Source organism: Sphaeramia orbicularis, chromosome 1 (assembly GCF_902148855.1).
Source record: "Sphaeramia orbicularis chromosome 1, fSphaOr1.1, whole genome shotgun sequence".
In the NCBI taxonomy this organism is placed as follows: Eukaryota; Metazoa; Chordata; class Actinopteri; order Kurtiformes; family Apogonidae; genus Sphaeramia; species Sphaeramia orbicularis.
Window position 1 is genome coordinate 29,039,457 of NC_043957.1, and position 12,945 is coordinate 29,052,401.

At 42.1% G+C, this 12,945-nt stretch overlaps 1 protein-coding gene across 1 annotated transcript in view; it reads right to left on the reverse strand.

Annotated features, from left to right (window-relative positions):
- Window positions 1-995: 995 nt before the first annotated feature.
- The window catches only part of LOC115427688 (B-cell lymphoma/leukemia 11A-like), a 33,851-nt gene continuing 21,901 nt past the window's right edge, over window positions 996-12,945 (reverse strand). The window contains exon 3 of the mRNA XM_030146350.1: window positions 996-6,042. Within this exon, the coding sequence (XP_030002210.1) occupies window positions 4,052-6,042 (1,991 nt within the window). The 3' untranslated portion in view covers window positions 996-4,051. The remainder of the gene's footprint in view (window positions 6,043-12,945) is intronic.

Here is a 12,945-nt window from a genome sequence, read left to right on the forward strand (position 1 = left end):
GGAGATGGGGGGGGGGGTAACCACCCTCTTGAACATTATAAGTGTGTATATGTGCAAGAACACACACGCTAACAATTCCTCTTTCCCAACACCCACCCAACCACCGCCACTTCCTTGCGACTCTGCTTTATCTTAACTGTCAACACCTGGCCTAAGCAGGAACCTCTCTCTATCTGTGAACTTTAATCTGGCCCTGCTAGGCAAACAGCGCCAGGCTCGGACAAGGAGAGCGATTAGTCTGTCACGTTGCCCTCCAGTGCTTCGGCAAAGAGACGAGGAAACAGGGGAGGGAGAGGTCGGAAAAAAAGAGAGAGATCTGAACACGGGAGAATATTGAGAAACACACAATTGAAGACATAAAACAAATAAAATGGGAAAGGACAGTCAAAGAAAAAAAGGAGAGACAGGAAGACATGGGAGGGTCCATGTAGATATAATAAAGATTCCTAGCTGACCTGAGAAGCCCTGAGGAATGTGGTGGTAAACCTCTATTCCATCAGTTGGTGACTCACTCTCAGAAAAGCAAATACACCTGGGCATCATACATCTAAACACATACACCAGCTGTGTATGTGTCAACAAAAAGAAAAGCATCACTTCCAGATATGTATGTAATACTTTTTATTTTTTTTCAAGACAAAATGGCTGAGTGAAGAGAATAATGCAGACAACAGCTGAAAATAGAGTGGCATTTCCATAACTGAAAAATAACAGCAATAAAATCTGTAAGTCGAGCAACAACTAATAACTCTTGGTCAATGACCTTTGGTCATCACACAAAAAATTAAGCCATCAGAATTTAACAGGAGGGAGTGGATGAACTGATCTGTTTAGCCGTGACTCTGTTCAGAACAGAGCAAGTGTGTATATTCATAATAAATAATGTTGACCAATGCTCAAGTCAACTTCAAGTTGAATTCAGAACAAATAGCTTGATAGTAAAAACAAAACAGCATGAAATCAGGCTGAAAATTTAACTGTACCTCAATACTATCAACAATGATAACATGTACCAAATGTGTGTTGTTGTTTTTTTTTCTTTTTATGATTTCAGCTATATTTAGAATATGCCTTGCATATGAGATGTACCATATTTAAATTAGAAAGCACCATGGTTCTTTTGGCAATGAAAAAACAAAAGGTAAATAAAAAAAAAAAACTGTAGCAAAATAACATGCTTTTCAGATTGATGTTGGATTGATTGCATATGACAAAAGGTCAAAACGGCTGGAATGTTTTCAGGTGGTACATGTTAAAGGACAGTAAAAAGTTGGCTACCAAGAAAACCCAACAATAGCTTGTATTACTGCATATAAAATGGCAGGACAGAAAAATATATAAAACAAACTAAAAAGATATGTACAACCACCTGTTTTTACCTCATTGTGGTCACTCCAGCGGGACTGCCTGAAAAGGCCATTACATGACCTCTCACCCTTGAGGAACACCACAACTTTTTATTTTTCAAAAACATACTTATTTTCAAGCATACAAATTATTCACACTATATTATCCTGCCAAATTAAGAAAATATACGGTGGCAGCTTGTTGGGATTTTTTTTTTTTCACTACAGAAAAAAGGGTACATTGAAACCTTTAAAGAGTACAGGCAAAACAGTTAAAAAATACAGGCTCCAACATAAATACTATAAGTGCCTACACTAAGTGAACATTAATTTCAAATACCATTCTAAATACAGGAAAAAAGTAGACCATAAATGTGTTTTGAACATAGGAACTTACATGAGTGTGCATTTTCCTATGTGTTTAAGTTCTCTCTATATATTTATATATCATAAATCTCTCCCAAATGCAATGCAAATTTTTGTTCAACCTGAAGACTTGTGTATAGTAAAGGCAAAAAAGATGAGAGACATGTTCATTACAATTCATTACATAGTGATCAAGTCTCGGATTTCACCAAGACAGGAAAGAGAAACACCAATAAACAATAAAAAAAAAAAAAAAAAAAAAAACAAATTTAAATAAGGTTCTCCCCCTAAAGATACTGAAGTGTTACTTAAAAAATCAACAACACAATTTACTTATCTTTTTAAAGTCAAATTTGTAGATTTTTTTTAATCTTTCTGTTCTGAGCAGTATATTTCTATAGTTGGTATGAAGCAGGATATTTCTATGGCTGTTCCTGCATTGATACCCTCATGAGCCAAACCGATGTTTAGTTCTCAGGAGGAGACATGGCTGGCAACAGTTTGAACTCTCTTTTTTCCTTTTTTTTTTTTTTCTTTTGTTTTTTTAATGCAAAAGCAATGACACCACACTAATCTGTCAGCATAAGAGCAAGTTTTCCCTTGAGTGTCCAACTGTAAACTGGGAAAATTGAACAGTGCACGTATTAAGTACCAGATCTGAAATCTGGTCCATTTTATACTCAACCAACTGTACCTCCGATTAGAGAGACAGATACAGAATCCAAGGCAGAGTGACAAGTGCTATATCATCAACAATGATGGGGATGGAGATAAAAAAAAAATCTGCTATCACAATGAGGTCTAGAATAGTGTAACTCAAAAGAACAGTGTTCTCAAAAGAACACAAAATGTGATATTATTGTTAAAACGCTGCATCAAAGGGACCATTCTTGACATTTCATTTGGACTTCTGTTTAAGAGCTTTTCCAATATGAGTTAATTAAAAGGTTTCAGGTTACTTAAGGTTTCTAATATCTAACGCAGTAAAGACAATAAGCGCTATATGGGCATAAACACTTGAATTGTAGAGACACCTGGTCAACCCACTCAACAACCCCCACTCTGACCCACAACCATCTACACCCTCCCAGCCCACACCCCAACCTTTCACCATCCCCCACTCAAACAAAATCTGCCTGCAAATGAAACCCACTCTGTGATCTTCAAGTGACTGCTGGCTACACTGCCGGACTGGTTGACACAAAACTGACATAACTGTGCTACTTACAAAACAAAACCTGCAAATTTTTAATTTCCAAAAAAAAAAAAAAAAAAAAAAAACCACTCCAGAAAAGTAAGAGCTTCAGGTTGGTTAAAACGACTGTTCAGAGTACCCTCTAAGAATGGTACATGAGTACCAGAGAAATAAAATCCCTAAACCAAAAATCTACAAATCAAACTCCTACTCCTTTTTAGCATGTAACATGCCAGCAAACAGAATCTGGAGAATAACAATACACATGAATCAGGCAGATAAATGATTTACCAGAGACACAAATAATTTTCTGTTTTAGTTTCACCTGGTTCCTTACGCTCTGCTAAGTCACAATGTGACAGGGTCTTACAGGTGCTTGATGCAAGGACCTGCTCATTTCACATGTGCACAAAAATGTCCTGTAACCTTCTATAGCAGAAACTCAGAGCTTATAGCAAAAAGGGATGAACTAATTCCGTTAAAATATCCAAGGCACTCTTTGTTGTCATTTCACACCATATTGTTAATTTCATTGCTGTTTTTTAAAAGAAATATTTCATGGCGCCAGTGCCTAGCATTTCATAGGCAGCCCAATTTAATATATATAGGTATATATCTCTTCTCTCAATCTTGCATGGAAAATCTTTCACAAAGACCATGTGTTTAGTGTGACCCTGCTTGTCTTGATGTTTTGATAATATGACACTGTCCACTATGCTGGAACACAAAACTGTACATGATATGTAAAACAGTATGCACTGTATGCAGCATGGGTTCTCATAACTAACTTTTTTGTTGAAGAAATCAAAGTATCAACAGCAACACTACAACAACCAAACCCACCAGCCAAGGACAATTTTCTCTCTAAGTAGCCAAAACACACCGAGCATGCTGTCCAGTTACAAAAAATACAAAACATGTAAATTATTGCACAATAGAAAGGCTCAAAAAGTTTGCGTTTGATGCAATAGTATTGCCCCATTGATGGATCATGCATTCAGCTTTTCCAAACGGGGATAACAGGGATGTACTGTGTACTGGTGTTTAACCCTGTTGTCCTTTCCCCTCACTTATTGGCTAGTTAGCAAGGGTCACTTTTTAGCCAGGGGAGGTGAGAGAGAGCTGCCAGCATGCTACTCTTTGCCTACTCAGACTTAATGTCATTAGCCAGAGGGCGGTCACTGTGCCACTTCTTCATGTGTTTCTCCAGAGTGCTGTATACACTGAAAGGCATGTGGCAGATTTCACATTTGTACACGTCCTTGCCCATCTGTCCATGGGTCTTCATGTGGCGGGTGAGCTTAGAGCTCTGAGCACAGGCATAGCTGCACAGCTCACACTTATAGGGCCGCTCTCCAGTGTGACTGCGTCTGTGCACTGTCAAGTTGCTGCAGTTCTTAAACACCTTGCCACAAAACTCACAAGTGTCACTGCGGCGGCCGTCCTTAGAACTTGGCCTGCCATTTCCACTTCCACCGTGGGGAGTGCTGGCCCCACTGCCGGTGCCACTACGTCCCGAAGGCGCACGTTCCCCATCCAGCTCACCAGGTGGAGTAGAGAACCGCAAGCTGCCGTTCTCCGATGAGTGCTCAGATGAAGAGGCAAAGGGCGATTGTCTGGAGTCCCCACCTGAAAAGTTTAGGAAAGGGTCTTTGAGTTGTCGTGAGGCAGCGTAGCCAGCTAGCCACTGAGAGTAGACGTTTTCTGTGTTTGGGATGGTGGGTGTGGGAGGGTCGAGGTCCTTCTCCACCTTGATACGCTTTGACAAAGGACTGAGGGAGCCAGGGCTCACTCCTCCACCCAACAGTTTCCTTGACATATTGTCAGTGGAGAGAGGTCCCAGTCCATTCATGGTAGTTGTGGTCCCATCGTCTGCCCGGTCTGATTCCATGGCTGAATCCTCATCACCAGGATCCCGGGATGAGTTGCGGCGGTGTGGGTGTAGGGCCTCGCTGTTCTGGTGGTGCCGGGCCCCTTCTAGTCGCAGGCTGAAACGATAGTCATTCATTCCATCTTCTTCTCCAACTCCAGGCTTACTCTCCATTTCCTCCTCCTCTCCCATCTCCTCCTCCTCTTCCTCTTCTTCTTCCTCCTCCTCTTCATCATCATCTTCCTCCTCCTCCTCATCTTCCTCCTCTTCCTCTCCATTCTCAGGCATAAGACCATTATTCTCACTCTTGAACTTTGCTACCACAGACTTGAGAGCATCTGTAGCACTGTTCATCAGCTCACTGGTGCCAGGCTCGGGTGAGCTTGCAGTTGAGAGGCCGTCATCTGACTTTGCATTAAGCACTAACGACTTGTTCTGACAGTGTGTCTTCATGTGCCGTTTCAGTTTGCTGGCTTGGGTGCAGGCATGGTTACACAGGTGACACTTGAATGGTTTTTCCCCTGTGTGGCTACGTCGGTGAACAATTAGGTTACTCTGGAATTTGAAAGTCTTCCCGCAGAACTCACAAGACTTAGCCTTGAGAGGTGTGCCTGGTTGAACAGCGTTGGATGCAGGATTAGGGGTGGAGTGTGAGCCAGAAGGAGACTGAGAGGTGGATAGAGGGGACGTAGCTGAAAATGGAGGCTTAGAACCTGGTTGGAATGGCTGCATCAGCCGTTGCATAGGGTTGGGCCTATTAGGGGAGAGAGGCGGGGATGCTCCAGTGGCATTCCCAGCCAGCTCACGTAGACGTCTGGAGAAGTCCATGCTGGATGGGGGGTCAAGTGGCACTGAGTTAAGTCTCATGACTCTGTCAAAGGCGCTGGGATGATGGGTTGCTAGTGCCAAGTCATCAGGACTGAGATGATGCCGTGGTGGTGGGCTGAACAGAGGTGGCGTTCTGGGATAGCGCCCTTCACGAGGTGTAGACGCTGAATCCCGACCAGACCCAGAACCGGGCATCCTCAAGAGGCTGTAAGGACTGCCATCAGCTAAGTGAACAGCATGCATTGGAGGTTGGGATGAGGCACAGTCACCCCCCATTCCAGGAGCTGTAGCCACTCGGGGGGTAAGGGGGCTGCCAGGCTCACTCTCCAGGTAGATGCGGAAACCATGGGTGTTCTGGGCATGCTGAAGCAGGAACCAGGCACTGGTGAAGGGCTGCTTGCATGTGGTACAGGTGTAACTGCTGGGCTCATCTTTATCTGATAAAAAAAGAACACACACACAAAAATAACTGTGAGTTGATTTGGACATTAAACACTTTAAACACTTTAATATCAACTTAAGAAAAATCTATTTAAACTCGAAGTTATGTAACCAAAAATATCTTTTATTTTTTTAATTTTGTAAAACTGACCAGAAACCCATTTAATTTTTAAACTTGAGTGCAGTGCCATTTTCCTTTCTTTTCTAACTCCTTTCTTGCTCTGAGTTTATTGCATTGATAGTAATTTGACTTAGGTAAAGTTTAGAAAGTATCGTTCTAATTTTCAAATTGCATTATTAATTTTGATGAAAACAATTTCTAATGCAGTAAAACACAGCTAATTTTAAAGTCTAAGATCCTGAAATATCACATGTACAAAAGACTCAATGTGCATTTAACCGGCTTTTACAAACCAGTAACCACTTCTAGTCGGGGTGCGCTTAACAAAAGAATGAATAAAAAATGATAATAAGAGAAATCTCACGAGGCAAATACACAATTTAGACAGTGGTGAAGGCATAGGAATATTTCAAATAATAATTGACTTTCAATAGCTCTTACACAGTGACCCGAGATTTGCCTGACAATGCACGCCTAATCTCATTAAACACACTCATCGCCCCTCCAATGCCTTGTTTACAGAATTAGCAAGGCTAAAGTGGGACATGTATCTGATGCTGCATATTAACGCTGAATACAAATAAGAGGTCACATGTTAATAAATGGTACCAGCATTTATCACAAAAAAACACATTAACAGCAAGCAAAACGGAAAATTGTCTGTGTTTTTGTGTGTGGGTGGGGTGTGTCCTATAAAAATGCATTTCATGCATTACTTTTCTATTTCTGATATTTCATGCCTTATGGATTTATTTAAATCCTCTCAGGTGAATAGAAAAGGAGAAGAAGGGGAAAGCAGAAGTGAGAGATATGCAAAATAAGAAGCATCCGCCACTTGCAAATGTGCTCCCTCTTTCATCTTCTGGCTTTCTTATCCTTTCTTCTCTTTTTTTCTTTTTTAACTGGAGGGCATTTTTCTGAAGACATCTGTAGACACCGAACCCAGAACTATGGCAGTACAGCGCTGGAGAGGGAGAACCACGGAGGAAGTAAAGAGAGGAAGATAGGCCGGTTGTGTGTGATTGCCAGAATGAACAATCCCTAAGATGGTGGATGGACAGCCTTGCATGTTTTAAGCTTGCTGTGGCTAAGAGACAAAGGGGTGAAAAGGGGGCAGAAAGAGAAGACGTCTGCAGAAAGAAAGGAAAGATGCTGTGGATGAGCACTGTGGAAAAGTCCTGTGTTTTCTGGTTTTCCTGTCTATCTTGTGTCTATGGCCATCGCGGCCCCCTCTGAACAATCTTACTTAAAGACCAGAACAAGGCATAAAATGTGCACCCAATCAAACCTCCACGCAAACCTTTTTCTCTTGACTGAAAAGAGTTGGAAGGGGGGTATACTGGTAAATTATGGATCATTACAATCTGCAAAAATTACAGTTAATTGCTGCCACCTGCAAGGGGCTTTGACCCACTATGGAATTTTTCCATCATAAAAAAGCCATTTGCCCATACACGTTTTTGCTCTCCCTTTCTCTCTCATAAGCACAAATAAAATGTGCCCATTACATTGGCTTTAGCTCTATGTATGTTTCCTGATTATGTATGTGTTTTTATAGCTTTAAATAGAGACTCCCATATTACTCGTAAAACAATTGCAATAACCTGGCCTCTCCTGTTCATTTTGCTTAGATTTGCAGCCTGTACACACTTCCTCAACCTTGTCTTATTTTGCAAAAATAGAGTGTGTATGCATGAGGTGCAAAAGAGATGAATATTCTCCTGTTGTGAAGGACAAGCGAGAGATTGGTGGGGTGGGGGGGTTGGCTCGAATGTCGTCTTCTCCTCTGAGACACAGCCATGTCCATCAGAGGAAAGAAAGCACTGAGGGATTATGAGAGAAAAGGAAAGAGGCAGGGAAAAATGGAAGGGAACGAAGAAGTGAAAGAAGTGTGGCGTGAAGGGGACATTTCCTAATGACAACCTACCACATATTTGAAGGACACAAGAGCCACAAAACAACACTTCAAAGCCAGTAGTCAATTCATTTTCTTATGTATCAAAAACATCATGTCTCGTTCTATACAATCAGTTCTTCTATGGGTATATGACTAACTGTGCTCATGCCACAAGCAGCAGAGATAATTGTTACTCCAATCCAGACAGTGGACACATTGATGGGCATCTACAAACCAGTCCAAAGCATGCCCAGATTTACAACAATGGCAGAGAAGATATCTAAATAAACCCGCTGTTGTCCATAATAGCTGTCCTCAAGGGGATGGAAAGACAGTTTTTCAAAAGGCAAGAAGACATTCTGACAAGCTGTTTGATGGCCTTGAGGGTTTTTTTTTTCTATAGAAGAGCACAGACATGTGCAAGGGAAAAGGGATGATCTTATAAACGAGTCTGTCCTCTAATGGAATAACGGAGAATTCTCCCTTGCTTTCTTCATCTGTTTCTCTCCTTTCAGTTCCTCTAAGTCTGTGGTGAGTTAGGATTGGAGAGGAGGAGAGCTGGGGCTAATGCTGGATCTTCAGGTCCCTTTGAAATAGGATCAGGAGAGAGGAGAAACCACACTGACAACCCCTTAGCTGCCATTTCATGGCAAGGGCTGAAAGAGGGGACTTTGGGGGAGAGAAAGTCAGAGGTAAGAAGAAAAAGAGAGAGAGAGAGATTTGGGGGATTCTTCTTCAAGAGAGGAAGAGAATAAAGATGATAATAAGAAAAAACAAGGAGGTAGAACTTAGAGGACAAATATAAGGAAGAAAAATAATGGGTTAGTAATTCCTTCAAAGCCATTTCAGCTTACTGCAACACAAAGCAAAGGGAGGCTATTATGGTGTCTAACGCACACAGTGCACTGCTATCAGAGAGTGAAAATGATCTAGGGCACATGCAAAAAGCACAAGGCCAACTGAAGCGAGGGCAGAAGGGAAATAATGGTGCCTTAAACAACAAACACTGTCATCTGTGACCACCGACACCATATTCATCGTCCTATGCAACAGCTGTGACCAGATGAACGAATACACACAGAAAATCTACGAATTTGAGCCATCATCATGTACAATTTGCTCATACAAATTGCCAACCTCCGAAACCCAGTGTTACACCCACACAGAGTAACCACACCACCCTCTTCCCTCCTCATCCCATCAGTCCCAACACCACCACAAATAAACAAAACAACAAACACCACATTGCCATCTGTTTCTTCCTCCCCTCATCTCACAATTGAACATACCATAAATCTACCACACCTAAAACTTCTTCCACATATCTAAAAGTTAGCCGACTCGGCTTGACCTCCAATTTTGTTGCTTTGTCCTTGACCAACTGGAATCAGACTGTCCTGGTGTGACCATGCAGCTCTCACTGATATTGGTCATTTAGCTAATGGAGGAACAAGCTAACAGGATTAGCTTGCAGGCCTTCCAAAAGGAGAAGGCGGAGGAGGAAGGCACAGAGGCAGAGACACAGGGGACACAGCAAGTCACCGTCATTTCACAAAGTTATCAGTTGCCTTGGCTTTGGGAGCACTCACACACACACACCTGAAAAGTGATTATGCTAATAGCAGGTCTTTGCCAATATTCATAAGTGTTTATTGGTGTTGGAGTGAGTGCCTTGGGAAGATGGAGGATTGTCAATACAGTGCCTCTTAAGAATGCCTCAGCCGTAACTGCCGTTAATGTGATTACCACTCTGTTTATATCATTAGGGTATTCATAGTCAGGGAATGGGCAGGGGTGAAGGGTGAAACAGGAAAGCAGAGGTTGGAGAAGGTATGGAGGTAGATGAGTCTCATGGAATGTCTATTTTAAATATTCCAAACTTCTTTTTAACTTAATGTTGATTATCAAGCTGATCTATCAGTTCCAACATATATGTTTTTCAAATATCTTAAAGAGCAGCTGGCTGGCCTTGACCTTCCTCCTTATTCCTTTATCTATCTGTTTGTCTTTTTTTTTTTTTTCTTTCTGCCACGATCACACAAACCCAGGCTCATACACTCCCTTCTTTGTCCTGGGCAGACTCGTTGTGGTGTGCTAAGCCACTGGCCACAGACAAAAGGTTTGTTTGACCAACACTTGTTCTTGAGACAAAGCCGGATGCAGGAAATACGGTTTACTAAACAGAGAGCCAGCCAGCAAATAGAGCAGGCCTAAATCCCAGCCCTCTGCCAGTCTGAAGTGGCCCAGGGCCTGTAAGCGCAGCGTTGGGAGTCACACATTACACAATTGGTAGAAGTTGAAGCTGACCGCTAACCACTACACCATTTGGAGAGAGAGAAAAAAAATAGTGAGGGAGGCATAGAAAGAGGCAGTGAGAAAAGAGGGGAAAGAGGGAGGTAGACTGGGAGAAGAAAACCCAGCTGGCATGAACAAGTTGGGGTAGGTGGGGGTGGGGGGCAGATCTCCAGATAAAGATGTATGGTCGTCTTTGAGGGTCTGTGCCCAGTATAAAGTAATCTGCTGGCTGTGGCTTTGTCTCCAATCAGACTTTCACACTTCTTACCTTTCCTTTCCCCTTCTCCTTCTCCTGAAAGTTGATAAGAGCAACAGTGGAACTGAGGCGTCTTTCTGAGCCACTAAGAAACCATTATGGACAGATGGCACTCACACAGGAGCTAATGAATGCACGCACCATACACAATAGACAAGCAATGTTTGTGTGTGTAGAGGGGAATGTAATGTATTCTTGATATGCATGTGCTTCTGCATGTGTGTGTTGAGTGTGATCTCTAATGGGCAGGCAAGCATTTTGTCAGCAAGTCTGACCATGTGACTGCATCCTTCTCTGCATGGATTTGTGACTCTGTCTGTGAACATTTGTACATAATACGCTTAAAATCATTTTTAAATTAGCATTGTACTAACCTCTCTCTCCATGTGTAATCTTACTGCTGTTTGATCTTTTCTCAGTTGAACTGTTTTTGAACTGACCATTCACCCACCCATCCATCCATCCATCTATCAATCTTTCTGTCTCTCTCTCAGTATGCCTCTGTCTATCCATCCATTCATCCATTCCAACTAAACCCAGCTGGACAGCTTCGTGCTTGGGTGCGGCTCTGTCCGGCAGACCTTATAATAAGCTGGGCCAGGCGTGTCTCAGATGCAGATCATTATTTGCTCTCTGCTTACCAGCAACAGTGGGGAGGCCGCACACTGTTGTTTCTCATCCTAACTCTAATGGTACAGTGAAAAGACCTCTGGGCATCTATGCTTAACCAGTCTAATTAAATGGACCATCGCTTATGTAAGCATCCGCAGAGATTATTTATTGAGTTGGGATCCACTTCACAGGATCAAACCACAGTCAACAAATGCTAATACTCAGTGAAGTAGGTATTAAATAAAGGAGTGGAATCAAAGAAGCTGCAAACTGCCAAGTGTCAGTTTAAGCACACATATCCAGGTACATAAGAAGACTTAATCAAGCAGGAGTATTTTTGGACTCGGGCAATATCCCAGATGGGCAAGGAGTCTCTTAGCACTTCAGAGGGGAAATGTGAAAAGTGTTCCGTCAAAGAAAAGACACATCTCTATAAACTACAGCTTAGGGATGGAACCGTGGAATAAAATATGTTAACATAGAATACAACAGAGGAGAACAATATTCAATACAGCACAGTAGAGTTGAATGTAAGAGATTACAAGGACAGGCTGCAACATTCAGATGAGTACAGCTGCTGTCTTTCCTTGCAAGCATCATTCCTGTTTGAAGTGCACAGACAAGATAGCCTCCATGAGACATGAGGCCAGCAGCCTGAGCTTCACTATCTCTGCATAGCTCAGCTTATGACAGCCTGGCGTCCCTGCAGAAAGGATGGAGAGGGACCAGGGAGGTCGACTAGCTGCGCATTTCTGCATAAATCTCCAGATAGATAGTATCAGGAGAGGAGAAACGGGAGGGAGGCAAGCAAGCAGCAGAGGATGATAAGGCCCCCAGGGCAAGGCATTCGACACTGTCAAAACTGTTTCGTCTCTGGCTATTGGACGAGTCGAGCGCGTTATGAGCCTGCATACCATTTGCCAGGACAAGATTCGGCTTCACCAGAGCATACAGGGCCCTGTGTGTGACCTCCATGCTTCCTCCCTCTTCAGTCTTCACAGACAAGCAGGGAAATGGGCAAACCAGCACAGTATGCATCAGAAAAAGGCTATGAAGATTTGAAGTTTGCATTTCAATCACTTCTGAGGCACAGCTTGTGAAAAACCCCTTTACTGGTGAATATTCTGAGCTACTGTACATCAGACACTAACAAAAATATGTATTTGCATTAAACAATATCTATTAGAGCTTTCAAGTTTAGGAGGTGTAACATTTAGGAAAAACAGAGCAGGAATTACAAATGTAAGTCCATCAATAGGACTGAAATGAAAGACAATAATGATGTAAAAATGACCACAGAATTGTATCTTCACCTTCATAACTAAGATTTAAAATGTGTTAACATACTGTATGTCTGCCTTGCTCTTTGTCACATGTACTTTACAATATCTAAAATAAACACAGGAGGAGCATTTGCTTTTTTCCTACAGTGAATTGTTTACAGAATTCCTTGTAAAACTTCAAGAAGGATAAACACATAGATTTCTGCACAAAGGCTGGAATATAGAAGTAGAATGGGTGGATTTCCCTTGAATCAAGCACAAATTAACTGTCTTGCTTACTGACACTTGAGAAGGAGTGGCCACCCTCTCTTTTCTTGTAAACATGATTAAAGTTTTATGCAATACGCTGGACAGGAAAAAGCTGCATGTTGGTAAAATTTTGGAAAGTGATACCAAATATTGTTATTTAGTTCATTCATTGTGTCTTCAATCACA